The sequence below is a fragment of the Nyctereutes procyonoides genome, unplaced genomic scaffold (assembly GCF_905146905.1).
Source record: "Nyctereutes procyonoides isolate TBG_1078 unplaced genomic scaffold, NYPRO_anot_genome, whole genome shotgun sequence".
NCBI classification, from domain to species: Eukaryota; Metazoa; Chordata; class Mammalia; order Carnivora; family Canidae; genus Nyctereutes; species Nyctereutes procyonoides.
The window spans coordinates 7,899,163-7,925,642 of NW_026575049.1; the positions used below are offsets into that span (position 1 = coordinate 7,899,163).

Here is a 26,480-nt window from a genome sequence, read left to right on the forward strand (position 1 = left end):
AATTACGTTGTCTTGGAAAGCGGAGGTTTCATTTGGACTTGATGACTGGAGGAGTTTTCAGCGCCAAAGGAAAGGCAGGGGACTAGCGGCTTGGGTCTGTCATCAAACCTCTGGGCCTGACATCTTGGCCATCCCAGTAGCACCTTTTGAATACGTTTCAACACGGCCTTTTAGACAAGCTACAGCAAACGCAGAACTGAAGGGGATGAAAGGAGGTTGGTGGTGGGAAGGACAACGGGTCTCAACAGCAGCGTTTAAGTGTCACGAAAAGTTGGGCGGCCTCCGCCCCAACCAGACGCCGCCCGCCCGGGACGCAGGAGGCGGTTCTGTGTCGGACGGCGGCGGGCGGGGTGCTCATGGCTCACCGAGGGTGCAGACCTGGCGGGCCCGCCGCAGCCCCCCGGCACCCCCGCACCCCCCCCCACCCAAGCATTTTGTGTCTGACGGCGGTGGGCGGCGGGCGGGGTGCTGGATGGCTCGCCCGAGGGTGCAGACCTGGCGGGCCCGCCGCAGCCCCCCGGCACCCCCGCACCCCCCCCCCCCACACGCAAGCATTTGCCGGGGCTCTTCATCCTGCCATTAGCCAAGCCCCCGGGGCCGTGGGGCCGTGGGGCCGCGCCGGGGCCTCCCGGGGTCCCCCGCTGGCTCTGTCCGACCCCTGCGCGGTCCCGCGCCGGCGGTGCAGGGGGGCGGCGGGCGCTCGGCGGCTCCCTCGCGGGCTCCCAGGCTCTTGCTCATATTTGGACGCGGCCGCCCGTGCCCAGGAATTTCCCGTCATGCCTCCCGCCGCCCCGTCCGTCGCCCCGAGCCGCGGAGGGAGGGAGGGGAGGGAGGGGCGGCGGCGGACGGCGGGTCCCTGCCCTTCCATGAGCGCGCGGCGCAGCCCCCGGCGCCCCCTCTCGCCGCTCCTCTGCCTCTGGCTGCTCGCGGCCGCGGCGCGGGGAGGCGCGCAGGCAGGTAAGTCCCGGCGACGAGCGACCGCGACCCGGGCCCCGGCCTCCTGCGGGCCGGGCAGGGGCGCGGCGGGGAGCGCCGGGGGGGGGCGGGCAGGCCGGCTCCGTCCCCGTCCCCCCCGGGGGGGGGGGCGCCCGCTGACACCTTATCCCGTCCCCGGAGCGAACCTGAGCCCGCGGGACGCCCCGGGCGGCGAGCAGCGCGGGGGGGGGGGCAGCGGCCTGGGGGGGGGAGCAGCGCCGGGAGGGGGAGCAGCACCGGGAAGGGGAGCAGCGCCGGGGGGTGGGGAGCAGCGCCGGGGGGAGGGGGGAGCAGCGCCGGGGCCCCGCCGAAGTGCCCGCTCCGGGAACGGGCCGCTCCGCGTGGGAAAGCGCCCGCCAGGCCCGTGCGTCCCGCAGGGTGGGGGTCTCCGGGGCGCGGGGGGCAAGGGCGGGGCGACAGGGGCAGAGGCGGGGTCTCCGGGGCGCAGGGGGCAGAGGCGGGGTCTCCGGGGCGCAGGGGAGCAGGGGTCAGAGGCGGGGTCTCCGGGGCGCAGGGGGCAGAGGCGGGGTCTCGGGGCGCAGGGGAGCAGGGGTCAGAGGCGGGGTCTCTGGGGCGCAGGGGAGCAGGGGCAGGGGCGCGGGGGGGCAGAGGCGGGGTCTCCGGGGCGCAGGGGCGCAGGGGGCAGAGGCGGGGTCTCCGGGGCGCAGGGGAGCAGGGGCGGGGGCGCGGGGGTCAGAGGCGGGGTCTCCGGGGCGCAGGGGCGCAGGGGGCAGAGGCGGGGTCTCCGGGGCGTAGGGGAGCAGGGGCAGGGGCGCAGGGGAGCAGGGGCAGGGGCGCGGGGGGCAGAGGCGGGGTCTCCGGGGCCCAGGGGGGCGGGGGCAGGGGCTTGGGGGGGCAAGGGTGGCGTCTCCCGGGCGCAGGGGCGCGGGGACGGGGGTCTCTGGCGAGCGGCCGGCGGGGTGGGGGCCCGGCTGCCGCCCCCGCGGGCCCCGCTCGTATTTAATAGGCCAAACCCGAGCAGGACCCCGAGTTCGTCAGGTACCAGTTTTGTTTTGCTTTGAAGCGGGGGAAAAAAAGCATCCGAGTCTGTTTTTTTTTTTTTTTTTTTTTTTTTAAGTTTCACACTGGACCATTTAAAGTCAAAACTATGTGAAGGAAAGGTGCCATCGCTGCCTGCCCTGGCTTAGGACTGCGGTAATTCGGAAGTCTTCACAGGATGAGTTTTAAGGATCGTTTTCTTGAGATCATGTGGAAAATATCAGGGAAAAGTTTTTTTTATTTCTCCCATCAGGCAGTTACAAAAAGCAATGATTTGAAGTGACGGAGGTAGAGTTTAAGGCCGATGTGAAATTGCACAGACTTTGATATTCGTGATGAGGCTCTAACTTACTGACCATCCGAGCTTCTCGGTGCTTAATGTTTTCGGGAATGGAAGGTCAAAAATGATCATTCCTCAGTTGAGATAAGGAAACTTAAGTTCGCTTTTCTTTTTGCCACTAGTAGGCTGAACTGTCAACACGGATATGGCTAGCAATTAGGACTGAGAAATTAGCCGCAAACTGACTCTATTAAGCATGGATTAGATTCAGAACTCTCTTCTCTTTCTCTTATTTCATTTGCAGCCTTGGTGGCAAAACAGACTTTTTTGTTTGCTTTCAAAACAGACTTTAAAATATAGTTTGTCTGTAAAAATGTCTTTAGGATTCGTGTGACTTCTAACATTGCCAATTTAGATTAATGGGAAATTTAAAAAATGTTTAGCCTTTTTAAATGTGCAGTTTATAAATATTAAGTAATGATATCTATTTCATGTTTGCTTCTGATTGGGACTGTTTTTCAGAAAGACCTTTTTATGGATTCATGTTTTAGGAGTATCTTTAATAGTACTTCTTGGGAAATACAACAGGTTCTAACTGCACATTTTATTAGTAGTCTTCTAGAAAATACTGTGCTGCACAATAAAGAGTGGATTGTTCTGCCGGGAAATATATGTTTCTTTCTTTCTTTTTTTTTTTTTAATTTCTTCAGTGATGTGTTGACTTACCTAATTCTTGTGGTAAAGCAGCCCTCGAAGACCAAAATCCACTGTGCTGTGGCCCCTTGCCAGCAATTTTGAACACCAAGTGTATATTTGGATCATTTAAACATTCACTTTTTTAATTTTGGTCCCAGCTGACCTATAAGTCTAATTTCTGGTGACTTTTATTAGGGCCCTATGTGAACGTCTGGAATTTTTTTATATTCAAGTCAGTAGCTCTCTGCCGTATAGAATTTTGTCAGAGTGCCTAACCGCCTGTCTGCCAAAGTTGCAAACATACAGCATCATTTAGGTTTTGAATCAAACTTAGGTTTTAAAGGTGCTTGTTCTAAAATTTTAACTAAAATGTTAACCCATTAGGTCAGAAATCTTTACTATTTTGCTAAACTCAAGTAACAAGAATATCCAAAAAAGATCCCAGCAGTAGCTTCATAGATTTTTTTCTCCTACATTTTCTAATACATTTATCCTTTTTAAATTAAGAATAAAATTTCAGCTATTAAAGAGGAACTTCGGGCAATAATACATTTTGGCTCTATTATCTGGTCACAGTTTTTTGATTTTTATCTGACCCGTGTTCCTTACCATAGTTGGGGATTGGTTGATGAATTTGGCTCAGATGTTTAACTTCCTTTTCTGTAAACTGATGAAGTTGAACATAATCTCCATGTCCCTTCTAACTCCAGAATACTGTAATATTGTTTTTGTTTATATGATCCTGCGGAGCTACCCACACTACATTGATTCAAACTTCAGATTGTCAGCTCTGACTTGCTATACATGTTCAACTGGTCTTCTTGTGGTCAGATCTGATTGGTGTGGATCCAGCTTGTGGAACATCTTGATACTTGGCACATGCGCACAGATGCACACACGTTGACAGAGTTCTGTGATATTAAGCTTCTGTTACTTTCTCTTCCCCTGATCTAACAGCAGGAAGTGCTGGTTATGTCATAGGGTAAATGTCCAACTGCTGTTTGGGGACAGTTAAGCCCAGGCCCTAAAATGGTTTGGTATTCAGTTCTGGGATTTGTGTCTTGGTTAGGGATACCACAGTAGAGCACCCAAACCTTTCTGTGGTTGGGAGGCTGTGGCTAGTTATTTGGGGGCATTCCAGATGAAACGCCCTACATTCCTACAAAATGCCCTATTGATCATACTTGGACCTACCCATCTGGTCTATTCAGAATTAAATTGAGTTTGAATAGGAGGGTAATCAGATCTCTGTTTAATTTGCCAGTTGTTAGCATCTGTGGTTGCTGTACAGATAGATATTTCAAGACTTTACTTTGAAAATTCCGATATTTTCTCCTTTGTGGGCACAGTTATTTTCTCTGTTAAAATTCTCAGCATGATCCTGGATCCTTGTTCACATGTTTTCTCCATAGCAGACCAAAGTTGTCTTTATGGCTTTTAAAGAAAAGCAAGGAAAGAATAAAATTGTAGAAAAGGTAGGCCAGCAATAAATCAACCAATTGACTTTATGGAGGATTTGGTTATTGCCTCCTTTAAGCTTCTGTTGTAAGTAACAGAAATGAACTGGAACTAGTTTTAGGAAAACGAAAGAGAGGTATTCGATGGAAGCTAAGTGCAGACAGAGCTTATTAGGGACTAGGGACTAGGGACTGGAAAACCTGGAACTTTCCATCTCTCCTCTTGGCCTTTCTTTGCTTCATTGTCCATTCTTTGCTGACCATTTTTTTCCTGCTTTCCTGTGTTCCTGGTTGAATTTGACTGCTCAGCAGCTCTTGAATATTTTTATGTGTCCCTCGGTTCACAGGGAAAGACTAAATCATTGAGGCTGGAATCTAAATTCCTGAGAGATAGAACTTGTTAGACATAGGTTGGGTCACATTGTTGATATAGATTTTCCCTAAGATTTCTTCTAATTCTGGAGTTCTTTGTAGTACGTGTTGCAGACATTTGTGTGGTTTGATTTTGCATTTTTACATTTTGTACTATGGGGTTATTAGTTCTTAAAAGGTATAATTTTCTTTTGATTGCACTATGTGTGGAAACGAGTGTGCCACCTTCAGTGGGATCCTAGGATGTTAGAGCAGTTCATTCAGACAGAGGCAGGAATGCTGAAGAGAGGAGCCTTGGGGGAGTGAACGGAGGGTAGCACCACATTTAGGAATTACGGCACAGCTTGGCATCCACCTGACTTGTGAAAGATCCTGTTTAATAACAGTTGATCCATCCTGTAGATAATTGTCTGCATATTTTCAGGAATTCACTGAATTAAAATGCTGGGCTCAAATAACTTAAGGGTGAATTCATTAAAACTATTTAAGTGATAACTGCAGACATTCAAAATAGTAGTAGTTGAGGGAGTTCCTTAGTTATTTTCCTGTTTCTCACCCAGGTTTAGTATTTCCCATCTCTCCCTTTCCCTTAGACCACTTTGGCCGCCTGGATTGTTTTCCTCTCCTAGCTTGGCCTTCGGGTCTCCACCTCATGGTCGTTTGCGAAGCTTTCTCCACCTCTTAGAATTTGTCATTTCTTTTGTTTCCAATACATTCTGTACCGTGATTGGAGCATGATTTTACCACCTTGCATGTATTCATCCTCACTGGACTATAAGTTCTATTAGACCAGTGAATCATCTAGAAGAATTCACATAAGCTGTTAGCATCCATCATCCCAGGCATGATGATTCCAGCTTTTTCAGATGTTCTGAAGCTTGTATGGCATCCTGCTTGTCACTGCCTTCTCCTTCAGACATTGAAGCTCAGTCATATTGCTCTTCTTTCTTAGTCCTTGTCTGTTTTCTAGATACTACAGGCTTTTCTATGAAAATTCTAGTTCTGTTGTGATGATCAAATATGTAGATGTTGGGATCTTTTCCTACCAACTGAGATGGATAGGGAAGGAAAGTATAGCAAACTGATATGGAAGGAAATCGACTTGTGTTGAGCCTCCAATATATACCAGATCAGATAGAGGGGGCAGGTATAGGAAAACATTGGCGCATATATGAAGGGGAATAGCGGGAAGGTAAAGTATAAAGATGGAAAATTAAGTTTGGCTTAGAACATGGAGGGCTTTCAGTACCAGGCTAGGAAATTTGGACTGGGTTAGTAAATTATGAGATTGAAATTTTTTTGAGTCCTCAAAATCAGGATTGGATTATAAGATATATTATCTAACAATTCAGAGGATGAGCCAAATTGGGAAAGAAACCATTGGATTAATAAAGAAAGGTTAAAAGAGATTTCTTAGAGAATGAGGACCTGAACGAGGGTGGTGGCCCTGGGATTGGAGGAGTGTTGCTGAGGAAGACAGCATAGAAACAAACAAGTAATTGAAGATAGAGAAAGGGAGGGATGACTAAAAGATGATGGGAAGATGTTAAGCCTGGGCGTTTGCGAGAATGTGAACTCAGCAGGTTTGTGGGTGGAGGTAAAAAAATGAGTTTTGTTTTAGAGATCTCTTGCATTTGAGGTGCTGGTCGAACCTTCATGTGGAGATGTGTAGCCAGAAATGTGAGGCTGTGACTTGGAGGGATGGGGGGCTGGAGTAAAACGCGGATGAGTAAGGAAGCCTAAAACTAAAGGGGAGAAGAAAACAAAACACTTGTTGACTGGAGGAAGAGGAAGGACACAGGAAAAGCGTGATCATCCAGAAGATGCAGCTCCATGTGGCTTTGAACGATGACCAGTCAGTGTATGGCTTTCTGTCCCCCAGCTTTCCTTGTTTAGGGGACACCGCATGTACTCACTCCGCGAATAGCACATGGGAAGCCTTGAGCAAAGGATCCTTTGGAAAGACCTTCCCAAACTGCAAACTTGTTGCTGGTACTTCCTGTCTTAACCTCTTCGGTGGCGTATCTCTCTTAAGATAAAGGACTAACGCCTTCATTGTCTTCGTCATCACCAGGCCTTGCTTTTCTCTGTACTCTGAGCTTCCTACAAGGGGTTCATTTAGCTTTGAACACACATTTTACTCTGTTTTGTCCTCACTCCTCCCTTTATCTTCTCCAAGAACATGGAGCCATTCCCACCAGATGGTTTTTTTTTTTTTTTTTTTTTGGTTCTCTGTGGGTACTTTTTTATTGCCATGGTCAAGTTTGTTCTTTTTCTTTCTTTCCTTTTTAAAGTATTTTATTTATTTATTTGAGAGGGGGGTGAGGCAGAGGGAGAAGCAGACCCCCTGCTGAGTCGGGAACCAGATGTGAGGCTTGATCCCAGGACCCCGGGATCATGACCTGAGCCGGAAGCGGCTGCTTAACCCACTGAGCCACCCAGGTGCCCCTGCCATGGTCAAGTTCTTATCCCTATAATAATTATTGACAATTTCCTAATCTATGATTTAAAAAATTTATTTATTTTTATTTATTTTTTTTAAATATGGAACGCTTCACGAATTTGCGTGTCATCCTTGCGCAGGGGCCATGCTAATCTTCTCTGTATTGTTCCAATTTTAGTATATGTGCTGCCGAAGCGAGCACTGATTTAAAAAATTTATAATAAATCTCATCACTACCTCTTCCTTACAGAATGCCTTGTTTTTCTTATCTCTTCAAGCATTGCCTGCAAGTTTCTTGAACACTTGAGTTGGCCACCTGGCATACCCTGATCTGTGACTCTGGGCCATGGTTGCCTGGAGCAGCATTGTTACCTGGCATCTGTATGACTGGGTTACCCAGCAGAGTGCTGGTTACAGGAAACTGCCAATTTCCTGGTACTTGTCTTTTCTGAAGGAAAGCAGAGAGAATTTACTTCATTGAGAAGGCTTTATTTGCATAAACTGCAGAGGTTGGTAAAATATGGAGATGAATGCAGGTGAAATAGAGAAATAGTGCTGGTGTAGGAAATGTGCTCTCAGGGCCTGCTTCCTGGCCAACAGGGTATCCTGCTTCTGTTTCTAAGAATAGTATACTCTTCATAACATGTGTCTGAAATGGCATGTTTATGTTTAGTATGGAGTATTAAGAAAAATTTCTACCTTGATTAAAAAAAAGGAACCCTCCAGATGCTAGTAGTTGTGCTTTTAGTAGCTGTTGGCTGAGAAAATACATAATAGCAAAAAGCCATTATAAAAATCTTTTTTTTAAAATTTTTATTTATCTGATAGTCACACACACACACACACACACACACACACACAGAGAGAGAGAGAGAGAAAGAGGCAGAGACATAGGCAGAGGGAGAAGCAGGCTCCATGCACCGGGAGCCTGACGTGGGATTCGATCCCGGGTCTCCAGGATCGTGCCCTGGGCCAAAGGCAGGTGCTAAACTGCTGCGCCACCCAGGGATCCCGCCATTATAAAAATCTTAAATGAGTTTTTTTTTTAAATATAAAAGCATTCTGACGTTCAGAAAGTATGTATATGTGGAAATTATGGCTTATAGAGCCTATAGATAGCTTGATTTCTTGCTTTGTGGATACTCTCAGGGAGGTTCTGGTGTCAGTTTTCAGTGGCTCGTTGTCATCTCACTTTAGAATGTGGAGGAGAGTTTTGTTTGAAAATCTGAGCCATGGTTGAAATTTTAGAATGACAAGAAAGTTCCTTCTCAATATCCTCTTGGAACAGCAGTTGCCTGTTTTATGCCAGGCAATGTACTTTATGCTAAGACTGGGCTGTTAAGCGGTCTCAGGGACTAGTATATGAATGCTTTTTTAAAATTATATTTTCAGGTATATAAGCATCATTCTTAGGGCCATTCTCCTGTTTTTTAGGATGAAACTTAGTAGGTGATTTGTATATAAGTACATACCTACGGCGGTCTCTGTCATGGCATAACCATCTTCTGTTACAGTAAGTTACACAGTGAATCTTTGTGGTTTCTTGGGTCAGTTTATTTTATTTAAAGGAAAAAAAAAAAAAAAGGAAAAGCCCAACCCTGCAAACCAAACCAAACCAACCAATCCCTCAGTACATATGTGAAATTTAAGGCAGCACCAAAAATAAGCCTGTACTACATGTTAAAGAGTCTTTAAAAGATATCAGGACAGCTTTGGTCTAAATCAGAGTCCTGAATTTTATGTTTGTGCTTTCATTTCTCTTATTTATGTTTGGTTGAATCTGGGCGTGGTTGGGGTTAGGAGAAATCTAAGGTGACCATTACTGGTGGATATTTATCTTACAGTAGTGGTGTCTAAGGAAAAAAAGGTAGGGTCATACCTCCCTGTACACAGTCCATTAGGTAGGACAGCAGTTGAGGGACCGCAGGTAGTCTGGGAGCCCTTGTCTCACAGTAACTGAGAATGAAAAGGTGCTTATACTGAAGTCCTTCCCGATATCTTGGTGTGTGAATATTCCATCTAGTGAGGTCACTGTAGGGAGCCACGAAGAGCCTGGTCCAAGGTAGGGGATGTGTACCAGTTTGCAGAGCCAGTGGGAGAATTGCAGGCTCATGAGTACATTTGCATCCTTTCATGATGCAAAGGATGGGGTGCGATGAAAACATTGGAGAGCAAATTGGAGGACTGGGTTTTCCTGGTCCTGTTCTTGCCCGAAGCATTTACATTCTTTGTGCCTCAGTTTTCACATCAGCAAACTGAACCAACTTGACTGAGTAATACCTGATGTTTTTGCTTGCAGATTCTATGGTCTGTGGGCTGTCTAAAAGTCTCCAAGTAGCTTTCACAGTTTTTAATGGAAATGATATGATTAATAAATTATACAAAGTTGTCTTCCCTTGTTGTGTTTGGTTCAAGTTGTTTCTTTGGGAAACTACGTATAAAGTTATTCTGTGACTAAGATCTTATGTTTGAGCTTTGTAGCCTAATGTGCTCAGTAATTTGATCCATAAGCCAAGTTATATAACCCTTTTAAAGATTCAGTATTTATTTAGAGGATAGATTACAGTGTATTAGAAGCATCGTATTAACTATCCCATTTGAAGCGATGGCATTAAGCAGGAGAAACTATGTTGGTTGATCTAAATAAACAGCTAAGAATTGCGTATTTAGGCTTGATGATGTATCTCAGATGGTAATAGGCCTATTTTTTTTTATAAAGGATTTTATTTATTTATTCATGAGAGACATACAGAGAGAGAGAGAGGCAGAGGGAGAAGCAGGCCCCATGCAGGGAGCCTGACATGGGACTCGATCCCAGGTCTCCAGGGTCACGCTCTGGACTGAAGGCGGTGCTAAACCGCTGAGCCACTGGGGCTGCCCAGGGAATAGTCCTCTTTTAATCCGGGTACACTGCTAGTAGAATTTACTTTTGACCATCCTAGAAATATATTTAATTCTTAAAACTAGTTAATTTGCTCTTACCATTAAAGAAGAAAATCTTCTCCATTAAGCTTTAAAGAAAAATAAACTTTACTGATTAGACAGGTAGAAGAAAAATCTCTTGCCTTTAAAATGCATTGTTAAGTTTTTGCCCTTTTTTATTATAAATATTTCACAATGCCCAAAAAAGAATATATAACATCTATACATAGGATATAAAGAATGATTTAAAAAAATCTAGATACCCCTACCCAGCTTCAGAAGTAGTGTTAACGTTGCCTGCATGACCTCCATTCATACCTTCTCTCGCCTCAGAGTATCTCCGGTCATGCATTTGGTGACAATCACTTAACACAAATGATAACTAATATACATTCTTGCTTTTTCTTTCCACTCTATCTTTTCTTTTTTATAGTTTTACCGTAGATGTATCTATCTCTACATATTTTATTATTTACTTTTGCATGTTTTGGAACCCTCTACTAATATTGTCATCTGCTCTTCAACTCCTAGGACTTGCTCCCCCCCCCATTACATTATTCTGTGTTACCCATGTTGGTGTATGCAACTCATTTTTAAAAGATTAACATTTGTTTTATTGTCTATGTGTTTTTCTACATTTTATTTATTTCTGCTTCTTCTTTTTTTTTAAATTTCTGCTTCTTTCACATTTATATGTTAGAGTTCTTATGCTTTTCCTGTGGAGTCGAATCTGTTTTTTCCCATTGCTTCTAAGCTTCACCACCAATACAGTGAGTAATAATAATAATGGTGATGATGATAATAATAATAGCAAATACAACAGATGTTACTAGTCTATTTACCATTTGTGCCACCCGCTAGTCTAAGTATTTACTCTTTACCTATATTAACTTATTTAATGCTCATGACAACTTAACCAAGGAGGTAGCATATTATTGGGAGAACTCATACATTGAGATTAGGGCCCGAGGTGCAAGGCATTCAGTAATTTCTATGACTATGATTTAAATCTTGGCAGTCTGGCCGCAGAGTTTATGCTCCTAATCATAACAGTATTATGACTCCTATGTAGCCTTTTCTTTTAATTATGTGTTTTTCCCATTTAACTTTTTAAGGTATTAAAGTGTTTCTGTGACTTTCAAAAAAGAATGAGCCTAGGGTGATCATCAAGTTGGTTCTCCTGCACAACACCAATTATTTAAAGTCATGCTACAGTTTAATTTGCTTCATGGTTAGACCCTGACTTTTTTCATGCAGGTTTTTAAAAATTCTCTGGGATTTATTATTGCTTTCCCCCCTTAATTAAAAGGAAAAAGTATATTTTCTGTATTATTCTTATAAAATATTTTTGTTTTTTACTTTGGTATATGGTTTGGAATTGATTTCATTGATTTCCTGTGCTAATTTGAACCAGTTTCTTCATTTTTAGACAATGGCGTCCTATTAAAAAAAGTGTTTCTGTGATCTTAAATGGATCACTTAATCTGCCTGATGAGCCTTGGTTTTCCCAACTAAGTTGCATTTGTTAGGTGTAATTATTTCACTAATCAGACATATGTAATTGCTAATCAGAGCCTCCTTTCGGTGTAAAGTAACCAAGGATGATCATGAAGGAAAAGAATCAAACAAAGGGAAGTTCCTGATAGTGATTGGAAACTACTGATTTTCCCCAACCCCTCAAATTGCAGAACAAAAAACTTCAGTATAGAGAGTAAAATCCCTTTATACTGTAACTTTCTTGTATAACTTTAATTTTTTCCTAAAATCGATTAATTTCCTAATTATTTTTTCCCTTACATTGTGAGTTCATGATGTCTTCAAGTCTTTCCAAGGTCTTGGATAATCTCCTAATATCCTTTATTTAAACATGCTCAAATTTCTCTTATCTTTAAAAATAAACAGAAAGCCTGCTCCACTTGCCATCATCCTCTGTGACCAAGTTGTTTTACAAGTTGTTTATGTCCTTGCTGTCTCTATCTGCTCTCCAACCAAAAATAGGTGCTAAGCCCATGTTACATGTCAGGCACTAACTCATCTAATCTCTGGGGACGCAGTATGAACTAGAGAGACTAGGGACTTTCATTCCCACTTTGGAACTAGCATGGCCTGTCGTAGAAGGAGTGAGAAGACCATTTGTGGTAGGAGAAGGAGGGAGGATGGTTAGAGTTGAGAGTAAAGAGAGTGATGAGATCAGATGGGGCTTTTAGACCATAATGAGGAACTTCGATAGTATTTGTGTGATGGAAGCCATTAGGGGGTTTTAAGGAGGCAGTAATAAGATCTGATTTGCATTTTAAAATTGTCAGTCTGGCTGCCATGTGGTGAATGGATTGTAGGGACCAAATGGAAGAGGGTAAAACCATTAAGGGCTAGTTCAGTTGGTAACGGTTAGGACCCGAGTGCTGATGGCAAAACTGATGGATTGCTGATGGAGTGGATATAGGGTCTAAGAAAATGGGAAGAACCATCCGTGCTATTCCACTGAAACTGCTTTGATCGGAGCCATTAATGGTGTCCATATCATTCAGCTGAACGGACACAATTTGGTTCCTGTCTTCAGGACATTTGATACATTGACAATTCAGTCCTAGAAATACTCTTTTGGTTTGTAACACTGGTATTGTTACGTATGTGATTGTAGGCAAATTCATTAAATTATCTGTGCCTCAGTTTCCTCACTTGTAGGATGGCATTACTATTATACCTACCACATACATTGTTGTAATCATTAAATGAGATGATATAGGTAGTTTCCTTAGCACAGTGTCTTCCCCAGAGTTCATTCACAGTACATGTTTGCTAGCAACATCCTTATCATTGTCCCAATCATCATCCTCATTGTTATTCTGGAACAACACTTTCCTTGACCTCTCTCTTCTTTGGCGGGTGGTCCTTCTTGGTCTTCTTTGCTAATTCTTTCTCCTCCAGCTCACTCATAAATGTTGAAGACTCCTAACTCTGGGAAATGAAGTAGGGGTGGTGGAAGGGGAGGAGGGCGGGGGGTGGGGGTGAATGGGTGACGGGCACTGAGGAGGGCACGTGACGGGATGAGCACTGGGTGTTATTCTGTATGTTGGCAAATTGAACACCAATAAAAAATAAATTTATTATTAAAAAAAAAGAAAAAAATGTTGAAGTTTCCTCAGGGCTCTGACATTTTCTTTTCTCATTGTATGTATTTTCCGAGGCAATCTAGTTTACTCCACAGCTTCAGTTCCATTTGTATAAAATTAACTCCCCCTAAATCTACCCATAGACCAGATCTGTTTCCTAAGCCCCAGTCCTGTATATCACTTGCCTCTACATTATCTCCACTTGGATGGTAGTGTCTTAGGCAACCTTCAATATATCAAAAACTGAAGGGTTTTTTTTTTTGTTGTTGTTGTTGTTATTTTTGTTATTTTTTGCCCAAACTTAAGCCTCCCCTCTTGTTCCCTAACTTAAGTAAATGATACTACCATTTGCACAGTTGCTTGAGCCAGAACTGTGAAGTTCTCCTAAGTTTTTTTCTATTCTCATGTGCTGTATCGAACTTTTCCCTACAATTTTGCGATAGCTTCCTCATTAGTCTTATCTCACCTCCATCCACTTTCCACCTTCCAGTTGGATCTGATCTTGCTACTCTCCTTCAGTTACTCCCCTTTCTTTATAGGTTGAAGTTCCATATTCTTATAATGGCTTCCAAGATTTGCTCTGCCCGGCTGCCTTGTCAGCCTCCTCATCTCTCCTTCTGTACTCCTCACCCCTACCCCTCCAGCCATGTTCCTCTTTCATCACCACCAGCAGGCTGCATTCATTCTTATCTTAGGGCCACTGCTTTTCACTTTCCTTGTTGGGAATACTTGTTTCTTCATCCTTTTTTTATTTGTTTTTTTATTTCTTCATTCTTGATGTGGGCAACATAGTCTGATCTTTTATGCTTAGTTTAAACGTTACTGCCTCCAGTAAGGCTTTCTTATGCCCCCCACCGCCCAAACTAGACTACTTGCTTCTGTTAGATAGGATCTTTATTCCCCTTTGTTTCTCTGTGGTCCTTATTGCACTTCCCAATAGTATCTTTCTCACCAACATGTAAGCTTCACAGAGGCAAGGACCATGGCGCATTGTTTCTCACATTGTCCCCAGCATCTGTTAGATAAAGGATGAATGCATCGTGGGCTCGCCCAGTTTGGGAAGTGAGAGGCCTTGTGGCTGACTTTGATGTATGTTTTTCTTAATCTTGCAGGGTGTTCAAAGGGAAAAAGAGAAAAGTTTAGGTTTACTACAGTTTACTTTTCTGACTCCAGTGGCCACAGTGAAGAGAGGGGGAAGGAACATCAGAACTGGAGATGGTTGGAGCAAGACGTGGTGCCCTAGAGTTGAATTTCTTTGCTCTGATTGAAGTAGCATCCAGACTTTCCAGGGCAGTTTCCCTAGTTTTCCACATTTGCTTTGTCTTTTTCAAAAGTCAGGCATGGCAGTGCTTCTCAGATCCTTGGTATGCTAGGCATGAGCATTGCCTCAGAACCCCTGCTTCATGTGGCTTCCAGTGCCGGAAGGGCTTGCCAGAGTTAACTGTTGGCTCGAGATACTATGCCAGTTATTAAGCTCCTTAGACCCGTGACCTACCTGCGTTCTGGCCCTGGCGCCTATTTAGAAACTGGCCGGATCTGCTGGATTCGCTTGCACTAACTTGCAGGAACAGTGTTTGCACATGAGATGAGTTGGGATTGGCCTTTTCCTCAACACATTTTCTCTGTACTTGGTCTAGCAGAAGTATTTCAGAGTGGGTTTATCCTATTTCAGTTCCCAGTGTGGATGCACAGTTTCCTTTATATTCTCTTTTAAAAGGTATTTATTTGTATTGCCACCTTTGTGTGTTTGTGTGGTGTGTATGTGTATGCATGTGTACAGTCTCTCTTTATCTCTGCTTTTTAGAGGTTCCCTCTATGCCATTTCTTTGTTTTGTAACTCTCTATACGAGAGTCCTTTTTTAGTAGGTCCATTTAAATCACTTATATTTTGTGTTATCATGGGAGAAGTTGATGACATTCCTTGTCCTGTTTTATCCTCTCTTTGTGATCTTTCCCCCTTAGTTTTCAATCGTTTGCCGTATCATTTCTTTGTTTTAGTTACTTTTATAGTTCATAGGGATTTGAAAGGTTAACATTTTAGGTTCTGTGACCTTGAAAAAGTATTTAAAAACATCATTGAACCTAAACTAATCTAATGATTAAATTTGGGGAAAAAAAAGATACAATAGCATTTGATGCTTCTCTGCAGGAGGAGTTTGGATTCTTTTATTTTTTTCTGCTGTGCCTTTGTTACCTAAGATCCACATGGGGCTGTGGATGCACATGGTTATTGTGGAATTGTTATTTTTATATGTTCTCCCTTTCCAGGATTATTTTTATCTTTTTTGTTTAATTATATAACATCTACTGCATTTAGTGATTACCACCATACCTTTTATACCTCAACTTTACCATTCTTAAGGATATTTTGATTCATATATCATTTGGCTAGAGTCCATCCTTGAGGTCTTTTTTCCCCTACATGCAGAATATATGCATGCATGTTTCCTGAGCTCTCCTGTTATCTGAAGGAATTATAGAGTGTTATATAACATGTTAGCCCTTTTTTTTTTTTGCAAAACAACATTTAATAAGAATCCAATAAAGCGTAATTAGGAGGCTTCAGAATGCTTGTAGAATAATCTAAATTCAAATAATAGTGTAATTATGAAATATAAAAAGTTGCTAGCATTCTGTTTGGAAGAAAAACCTGGAAACAATAGAATTTATTGGCATTCAAACGACAAATTAATTACTAAACAAGATTAGTACTGGGAATTCAGTACCTCTAATGTTGTAGATAATTATCAGAGTTGTGATGCAAAATTAGTCATAAATCTGAGAACAGTTTTATCTTTGAATGTGAGTACTATTGGTAGTTTTAGTTGAGTTGCAACAGTATTTTCTAACTTTTATTGAGATGTTCAGATTAGAACTAACCAAAAGTTTACCTTGTCGGATTCTTGTTTTATTAATATGTTTGCTTCATGCATGCATAAAGTTAGATCACTCTATATGATTGAAACAGTTGATTACAAAACCTGAATTTTTTGTCAAAGATAATTTTTTTTGGCAGTCACTGAAACATAATTGCTGTAATAGAAAAATTAATCTCAAATTAATCTTAGCTGAATTGTCTGTTAGACAATTGCCTCATTCTTACCCTGTCCAAAACTAGGCTAATTAAACCCTGCCACATATGCACATGCATGCACACACGCACATATGCACACATGCTGTTTTTCACTTTCTAACTCTATCTCTACACGATATTTCTTGCCTTTCCCCCTCAGTAAGAGGAGTAAAATTCACTGAGCAATCTGCTAATTACTTTCAAAAACATTATCTCATTTAATCCTTCCAAAACTTAATGAAGTTAGTGTTATGATACATTATGTAGGTAAAGAAACTTAGGATCAGAAAGAGTAACTAATTTGCTCGAGATTTATGAGTTGAGCTAAGTGATGGAGTCAGAATTTGAACCCAGTTCGGACTCTTTCCTGTTTACCACATTGCCTAGGTACAGCATAAGACCCTAGTGGAGGAAAACAGAGAAACAGAGGGAGTGACGTTTGAGCTCAGTTCAATGAAAATATTTATTTATTTATGGATCTTGGCCTAATATCTTCATTGTAACATCTGATAATGTGTTTTTAAATTTAAATTCAACAAATACGTATAGTGTATTATAGTTTCAGAGATAGAATTCAGTGATGATGAAAACATTTCTTGAGCCTTTATTTTACAGGGGTGTATACCACGGACTTCTCTCAAGGAGTCTGGGGGAGAGGCATACATAAAAACCTGAAACTCTAAAATGCAGTAGTAGATATAGTAATAGAGGCATTGAAGTAGGAAGTAGTATAGAGAAGAATTAGTTCATTTTCTGATGGAAGAGATGAGGAGAGGGCTGAGGTGGGGGGAACAGCCATAAGGGAAAATTTCCAAGAGGAAATGATATCTAAACTGGGTCTTGGAGGTTAAAAATGAAGAGTTCATTCCATATATGAGTATATGGGTGGTATGGTGAGTGTGGAAAAGGTGTGTGGGAAGTGATAAAGAGTTGGCTATCATCAGAACATTTATTTATTTATTTATTCAAAATGTACTTATGGAATGCCTACCAGGAGTTAGTCATTGTGTGAGGTACTAGAGACAAGGTAAAGAACGAGAGAGTTCGTGTGGCATATAGTATACCAGGGAGTGTTGATGGCTGAAGTTATACAAGTAGGAGGAGAAGCGAACCTGATAGGTCTCGAATGCCAAGGTAGATTGGTTGAATTTTCCCCTGTAGGTGCCAATGAGTATGGAAGACATGAAGCCAGGGGTATTGACATGGTCAGAACTAGTACAGAGCACTTTTGCAGCTGTAGGGAGGGTGGGTGTGAGGGGAGTCAGGTTGAGGCAGGAAGACCAGTAAGAGGCCATTACTGTATTTTAGATGAAAGGTAAAAAGAAAAGGGTGTATTTGAGCAAATTCTTGGAAATAAATTGGCACTAACGGCTTAGTGTCAATTGGGGATATGAATGGTTAAAATAGACAATGATTGAGGATGACTCCCAGATTTGAAGTTTACTGGCTGGGTGCATGGGAGTAGTTTTTAACAGGCTCAGGAATACAGAAAGAACAATAAATTAGTAAAGAAAGAAACAAATTGAGTTTACCAACAATAAATTGGTAAAGAGGCAAACAAATGAATAGTTTGAGATGCATGTGGAATACCCACATTTTTCTTCTTCCTTTTTTTTAAAGTGGTCTCCACACTGAGCATGGAGCCCAAAGTGGGGCTTGAACTCACCGCTGTGAGATCGACTTTGAGATCTAGACCTGAGCTGAGATCAAGAGTCCGACACTTAACTGACTGAGCCAGCTAGGCGCTCCCCCGCCCAAATTCTTTTAAAACATAATTTAATCACCTAAAATTAATTTTTAAAAACCCGCTGTGGAACATTTTGCAAAAATATTTCATTTCTTTCACTCTATGATCTCATTCATGACTTCTCTCCCGAGGTCAACATGGTATCAAAGGATAGCTGATGGAGGCCATTAAGATTTATCTTTCAGAATAATAACAGTCCATTTTCATAAAATTTCTCCTTTATCTGCCCTACCAGATTCAAGTCACAACACATACCATCATGAGATTTTTATTTCATAATTTTCTTACTTTCTACAATAGAAAGTACACTTGGAGGGAAGGAATGCTAAAATTTCTGGTACAAGAGCAAATATTTATTTGAAGTTTCCAGTGCTAACGCTTTTCTTTTCCTGGAATGGTGGCAAAGTTCTAACTTAAAATATTTGAAACATGATTTAGGGACACATATTTTTAGGGCTTGTATTCAACTCATTAAAAATAGTCTGGTAGTGATAGATATAGATGCTGTAGTTTATAGTTCCAGGCGTAGGATTTAGTCAGCCTACATTAGCAAGTTTTTCTTTAGGTGAAATGGTCTGTTCCATCTTTTTTGCACGTACAAGCTTTATTTTTATGAAAAACCTGTACATGCGTCTTGGTACATGGGAACTTAAGATGAAAAGCAACCGCCTCCAACTCCACCCCTCCCCATCGCGGTCTCACTCTTGTGGAGTAATGTTTTTAAATCATTCTGGTAGTTCCCTAATTTTAGTCAATATAGTTCTAGTCCTGCTTCTTGATTCATGTATTTTATATGATATCCAGTCATGAGAAGTAAGGATCTATCTCTGTTCTTTCTTCTCTAGTTTGTCCACCACTGTTTACTGTTGTTTTGACTTTTACATTTTCCTTATTGTTCACTTTTATAACAATAACAATAAATAATATATTTGCTCCTCAGCTTTGGATAGGCTACCTGCCAAGCAGTTGTGACAGATTCTAGGGAGAGTGACTTAGATAAATCAGCAGTTTATTTTTCTCCTGCAAGATCCCAGGGCAAGTAATCGCCCACTGGTGGATGGACTGGTGAAGAGCTTTGCTTCATGACCTGCTAAGTCTGTCTTTCCCCTCAAGGAGCTTCCATCACAGGGTCCAGGCAGGCTGCTACAGTCATTGCCATTTCCGAGAGGAAGAGGATGGCTGAAGTAAGTGACTTTGTCTGTAAAGGAGGTGCCTCGATCTTTCGGCTTATATTCCATTGGCCAAAAGTGAGTATCATGATCTCAGCAAGGGAGGCTGAGAGATGTATATTCAGCTAAAATTTCAGAGGGTTCTATTACTTCTATTACACAAAGAAGGAAGAATGGATTCCGAGGGTCAATTAGCATTTTCTTGTCTAGTTAGTATCTCCTAACAATACCTTATCAGATGAGGGTCCTGATACTCTTACCCCCTTCCTCTACCTCTCCTCCTGGCCTTCTGTACATTTAAAAAAAATTTTTTTTGCCTTCTGTACATTTTGTTAGCTACATAAATTTTCTTTATGTTTCAAAATGAGATGTTACTACTGTTTACCTTCTCTTCTGAAACCACAGCCACATCTCTGTATATAGGTGGTCTCCAAAAGCTCATATTGTTAATTCCGTACGTATTGTTTACTTATTATTTACTTTCAGGTCAAAAAAGTGAGCTATTGCTATAGTTCCTTCTCCTTGGGTCCAGTGATCTCTGTTCCACTGGAAAGCATATACATTTTTCTAGCATCATGGCAAATGGATTGTTTTTTTCTTCCTCTTCTTTTATGGATTGAAATCAGGGCACTGTATTTCTGAGGTCTGCATCTGGGCACTGACTTGTTTGGTCGATAAGAGAAGTGGCACTGAATGTGGTGAGTGCTCAGGGAGCTCAGTCACTTCAGGAAATGAGATCTTTCTATTCCGTCATTTTATTGTGACCAGAAACTACACGGTCAGTTTTGCAGCTGAGTGAAGACTTCAATCTTGAAGGGTTGGGACTGGTTTGTCATCCAAGATGCTATGGGTCTCTCTTAGCCTTTAATATCTTAATGTGAGAGGAGAGCCTTGTTTTCTGACCAATGTAAGAATCTCCTTGGGGTATTTAGGAATAGAAGGGACGATTAACGAGAGATTCAGGGCTTTTCAAGGTTGTCTCATTGTCTTTGGCACTGGACTTTCATCCTTCCAGATCCTGTTATTTTCCCAAACAAGGACAGCAATCTGAAGCACAAAAGTCCCTGCCCTTGAGGAATTTTTCATGTGGTACCAGAGATTAACAGAGATTTCATTTCAAATTTTGGCTCCCATCATTTACTGGCCTTATGACCTCAAGCACATTGTTCTCTGGATCCAAGATTCTGCTGGAACACATAATCTGCAAATCCCAATGGGTTAAAACACTGAAGGTTTATTTCTTGCTTGCATTGCACATTCACTATCAGATGAGGGACACTGCCCGAGTCTTCTTGCTTCAGGATCATGGCTAATACAGTGGCCACCATCTAATTATAGAACATTGCTGGTCACTGTTGGAGAGGGCAAGTTCTGGACAGTCTCACAGCAGCAATTAAGTGCTGTGGCTTCAAAGTGACACACATTATCATTTATGTTCACAACTAATGACATGGTATCACTCAATCACAGGGGGGCCAGGAAGTGCACACTCCTAACTTGCCTGAAAAACAGCGAGCCAGAAATATTGGACAAATAATACTAATCTACAACATATAGGAATACCCACCTCAGGGTCGATAGGATTAAATGATAATATACCCACATACAAAATCATCTGGTGCAGGTGCTCAGAAATGATTCTCATTAATAGTAATATCAAATAAGATATATGCGTGCACAGTACTTGAATAATATGTTAAAGTGCGGCTAAAGATTCTTTCTTGCAAGCTATCTAAGGCTGTATCATGATGTATGTGAAAGGGCCTGTAAATTAGAACAGTGTGCAAATGCAAGCTGATGTTACGCAGTAGGCATAGAAGATGCAGCATTAGAGCGGGATTCGGTGTTAGAGCTAGATCTTGACGTGGTTGAGGTTGTAAGAGTAGGTAAGATCAACAAGAAAGAGATTAAATCATGAGAAATACAGAGGGCACTGAAGGGGTAGCTCTGGCGCATTACCCGTTTGAAAATCAGAAGCAAATACAATGCAAGATAGAGAATTCAGGGATCCCTGGGTGGCTCAGCAGTTTACTGCCTGCCTTCAGCCCAGGGCGTGATCCTGGGGTCCTGGGATTGGGTCCCACGTCAGGCTTCTGCATGGAGCCTGCTTCTCCTTCTGCCTGTGTCTCTGCCTCCCTCTCTCTTTCTCTCTCTCTGTGTGTCTCTCATGAATAAATAAATAAATAAAATCTTAAAAGAAAAGAGAGAGAGAAGTAATTTCCAGAAAAGGAGGAAGAAAACGATACCGTATAGTGTCATAGAAAAATCGAATGAATGTTTTCAATAAGGAAAGTCAACTATGTAAAATATAATGAGGAAACATTGACATTCACATTCTATAAATTCCATGGGGGGTATTAATAAATAATCAAGAATTTTACTTAAGGAAGGAAGTTGTGATAAGCTCCATGTTTACATCTGAGGTTTTCAAAGCTCAGAGCAAAACTTGCCAAATGAAACCTAACTACTCAGTGAGAAAGTTTGAATTTGAACTCAAGTACTAGAAAAGCAAAACAAAACTGTACTGTGTAAACACAGCAAAATGAAACAGTCGTACTGAAAAATTCTGAAGGCATTTTTTTTTAGTAATCAAAAATGATTTATGTGGGTTTTGCTTACTTCTTGTTGGCACTTTTTAAATATTAAGAAAGACTTTTTAGATGAAACACATATATAATGTAGAAGCTATGAGCTGTGAAATCAATGTACATTTTAGAAGAAAAAGATTGGAGATAGAAGTCATAAAATATTACTGTGAGATTGAATAAATCCTTGTATTTGACTAGATGCTTTTCAAAACAGGAGTCCCTGCAAAAAAAAAAAAAGCATTTAGTAAAGTTACAGTTAATAGCAGAAGAAGATGTCCATAATTCTATTTTAATTATACCATTGGTATACCCTAATGGACACAGTGTAACCTTTGCATTGTCAATATTAGGTACAATTCTTTATGTCCTTTTCTTACTTTTTATGTGAACTGAATAATAAGGAAAATGCAGATGCCATTGTATGAAGACGAGGGATTTTAGCCTAATATTTTCTCCAACTAGCTGTCTGACCTTTGACAAATCTCTTTATCTCTGTTTTGCTGTTTATAAAATAAGAGGTTTAGATCAGTTCATTTTTTTCGCCCACTTTTTTTTTTCCACTGGGATACACACGATGGGTGATATTTCATGAGCAACATACTCACAGTCATACGGCAGATTGTGATTATAGACTTGAGGAACAGATGGTCTAGGCTGCACATTCCTGGTGCGAGTTCTGACTCCACTCTTCTCTCTCCCACTCAAGAATTTATGTCAGAAAACAAAATGAGGGTGACATTGTTGAAGAGATAACTCTAAATACATCCTAGTTGTTTTCTTTAAAACCTTATTCTCAAAATTTGGCATCTGAAGTTAATTTTTAACAAATTACTTGTGAAACACCTCATAACTAATATTTTACCTGTGGTGGGTGGTGACTTCATGTTCAAAAATTGATGTATTAGGTGTTCTCCAAGTTTTTTCTTTTCTAGTTCTGAATCTATTTAATGTCACCATTCTGTTATTCTCAGGCATTTCCAAAAGGTCTAATTCTTTGGTTACTCTACTTGCAGGCTTTTATTGGTAGAAACTACATGAATTAATGGTACCACGTACGTGATGTGGGTTCAATAAATGTTGAGTGAATTTATCAACAAGTTAATTCTCCTTTTCTAGATATGACACTAATTCAGAATTTGTTTTCTTGTCCCTTATCAGGGCATATAATTTTGTGAATTTTAAATATTGATGCTGAGAAAATTGGGTTGTAGTGCTTTGATTGTTACTTTCAGAAATCTGTCTTGAATATCCTCTTCACTGTGATAAAATAGTTTAAAAGTTTGCATTTGTCCGCAGACTAAATGAAATAGGAGATGTATTAATTACTTCGAGAAGTAGTAAGAAGCCTAAAGAGACAACTGATACTGTTTTCTAACCATTTGTTGTTTCTTAAACATTATGGGATAAATTATACATGTATTTCTCTGTTCATTGTTCATTTGTTCCACAAATATTTATTGAATATTTACTGTGCTGGCTATGTGCCAAGCAATGTGCCAGAGTAGCAGTTTTTAAAGTGTGGGCTGAAGACCATTAGAGTCTCTGAGACCCTTTCAAGAGAATCACAATGTAAAAACTATTTTTATACTAAGACATTATTTTCTTTTTTCATTGTGTTGATATTTGCACTGATGTTGGAAATGCAAAAGTGGGTAACACTATTGGTATCTTAGCATGAATCAAGGTGGTGGCAACAAACTATTCATAATCATTCTATTTTTTTTAACATACACATGGTGGGGGAACCATTTTCACATAAGAATGGCCTTGATGAAGTAAGTAATAGCATTTATATTAATTTTATTAAATCTTGACCTTGAATACATATCTTTGTAACATTCTGTGTGAAGTAATGGCAAATACACTTTTATTAAGGGCTTTTATATACCAAAGAACAGTGGTTGTCTCTAGGCAAAACACTTATGCAATTATTTGAAACACCAGTTTACTTGACAGATTGACTAAGAGACAAACTTGTGGCTATTGAGACTTGGATATTTTGGGCATGCATTTTCTTAATGAATGAAGTGATCCTGTCACTTTAAGGAAAACAACTGTCAGTATTTGTTGGCAATGGTAAATTCAAGCTTTTAGGTAAAAAATAAAATTTTGGAAAACTTGTGTCTACCTCTCTCAGCTTGCTTGACAGCTTCTCAGCATTTAAAGACTTTTCTGATGAAATCAGTGGCGATATTAATGAATTTTGATAATGAAATATTGATAATGAAATATGTCAACTTACGAAAGATCTACATATAATCCAATGAACCAGTGTTTTTTAAATAAACATTGTGTGATGTTACAAAATTATGCAAAGTTAGAAGACCCATTCAAAATGCAAGACCATTGAGTTTTAATGTAATTGTATGAAATTACATTTGTTTATTGGTAAAAGTTTCAGACTATCATTTGTTGAACTTTAGTGTAATATTAAAGAAGAATATCTAAAATTTTCTGGAAAAGTTATTAAAATATTCCTCCCTTTTCTAAGAACTTAACGAGTGAGGCAAGATTTTATTTGTATATATAGTACAACCAAAACAACATAGCACAACAGATTGAATGCAGAAGTAGACATGAAAATCCAGTTGTTTTTTTGTTAAGCCAGATATAAAAGATTTGCAAACAATAAAAACTCATGTTTTGGATAATACAATTATGTTTTCACTAAAGGTATCATTTAAAATGTGTATCTTTTATTGTTGTTATTTTTAATGGAATAAGCAAAATTTTTAAATTACTGTTTTATTTTTCAATATAGTAAATATTGATAGGTATAACCATATAAACAAAAGGCATCTTGAGTCCTTGATAGTTTTTAGGAGTGTAAAGAGATCCTGAGATCAAAAGTTAAAAAATGAAAAAAAAAAAAAGTTAAAAAATGGCTAACCCCAGAGATATTTTTTTAAAAAGTTCTTTATGCAGCTCTTCTTTGGTTCCCAACACCCTCATATCCCTGCCAATTCCTCCCCCAAAGTTGGAAGCAATATTTCTTTCCCTGTAACTCCATGTATTTTATTTCTACCTCTATTAAGGCATATTTCTAGCATATGTGTTATTTCCATCTAGGCTAGTATATTTTTTGATAGCCCAGATTATATCTTACATCTTTGCATATTCATCAGCTCTTAATACATTGTTTTCCATAGGAACTTACATAGATGAACTGAGTAACTTTTATAAATTCCTTATCTTGAAAGTGTTATCTCTAAGTGGTTTGGAAGACTGATTTAGAATTCTGAATAACCAGAGTCCTGGCTGTTTTTTATAACTAATATAAACAGATCTTTGCTTAACAAAAGGGATGCCCAATTCTTGCTAATGCCCTGTTGGTTGCAAGAAGTAAAAGACCAATTGAACAATTTATTCAACAAACATTAGTTGAACATAAACTGTACTAGGCACTGTGCTGGTAAGAACAATATTTTTATAGAACTTTATAGTGGACGTTTAGATTAGCAGTTCCCAAATGCTGGCCCATGATGAAGCTTCTTTTCATAATGACATGAAAAAGGCAACAATAATGAAAAAATTTCCCCAGAAAACTAAACATATTCTATTCAGAAGATTGTTTTCCTCATTCTTGGTGTTAACAGGCTTTGTTTTCTGATACTATGGTGAGATTAGGGTTTGGGGCTTTTTGTTTTTATTTTATCCTTATTCGACAAAATTCAAATTTGTCAGTTTTCTGTTGACCCCAGCGGTTTTGGGGGAATATTTTACTCGCCTGTGGAAAACCACTGATGTAGGCATTCCTTTGGCATTTATTGGAAAGAGATTTGACCTTTAGGTTTGACACTTTAAATCCACTAGGACAATCAGCTCATTTATTCTGGAGCTAATTACCAACTTTGTGAGTTCTCTGGATTCCCTGTTTATATCATCTCTCTTTGGCAGTTTATTGTTTAACTGCAAGGAAAAAAATAAAAGGAAATAAAAACAAACTCAAGCCAAAAAACCAACAAACTAATTTTAGTCACATTTTTGGATTACAGACTTCTGGGGGAAAAAAAGATGGAGAAGAAGTAAACATTTTTGACCAAATAGGACATTTGAATTATCTTTGGATCTCAAGTCAGATTGCATTTTCAACTTCCCACCTTCTTATAGGAACTGCTAACTCCTGTGAAAGAACCAACTGGTTTTAATCCCAATTATCACCTTTAAGCACCACCATTAGCCGTTGAGATGGCAGAGGTGGGAAATGATGATCCATGGGATCATTGTCATTCCTCCATTCAGCACATCAGTGGCTGTTGGGTGCCAGGTAGTGGGATACAAAGATGAGAAAGATACTGTCCCTGTGCTTAGGAATTTTATGCTCTAGAAGAGGGAGACAGAGACGTAAGCCATCAGTGCCCTGGAGATTGTTGGGGATGTGATCGCATGCGTGGTACCTCAGTGGGGAGTGGAATGGGAGAGGTTGGGAGTGGTGACAGGGAGAGTAAGGATAGGGACTGAAGAAAGATGTGGAGGTTTTTCTGTGGTCACTCAATGGTCACATTTGAGAGGCACCCAATGAGACAAGCAGATATTTATTACAAAGCCTCTTGGATTCTTTATATGGGATAGCTCTTGAATAGCATGTCTGTAGTATCTGACTGCAGACTTGTTTGAGAAGGTATCTCCTGTTTCTCAGGACATGG

General features: G+C 40.6%; 1 protein-coding gene and 1 non-coding gene across 3 annotated transcripts in view; one reads left to right on the forward strand and one right to left on the reverse strand.

Annotated features, from left to right (window-relative positions):
* The first annotated feature begins 823 nt into the window (after positions 1-823).
* Positions 824-26,480, forward strand: part of MSRB3 (methionine sulfoxide reductase B3) — a 185,784-nt gene continuing 160,127 nt past the window's right edge. Inside the window, exon 1 of one of the 2 annotated variants that reach the window (XM_055328257.1) lies at positions 824-957. Coding sequence is in view for 1 of the 2 variants with exons in the window: in XM_055328256.1 (XP_055184231.1) it covers positions 867-957 (91 nt within the window). In the remaining variant the exon portion in view is untranslated. The remainder of the gene's footprint in view (positions 958-26,480) is intronic. The other variant, XM_055328256.1, reaches the window with a different exon arrangement.
* LOC129512259 (U6 spliceosomal RNA) lies at positions 7,318-7,424 on the reverse strand. The gene has a single exon (XR_008664997.1). It is a non-coding gene; the product is annotated as a U6 spliceosomal RNA (small nuclear RNA).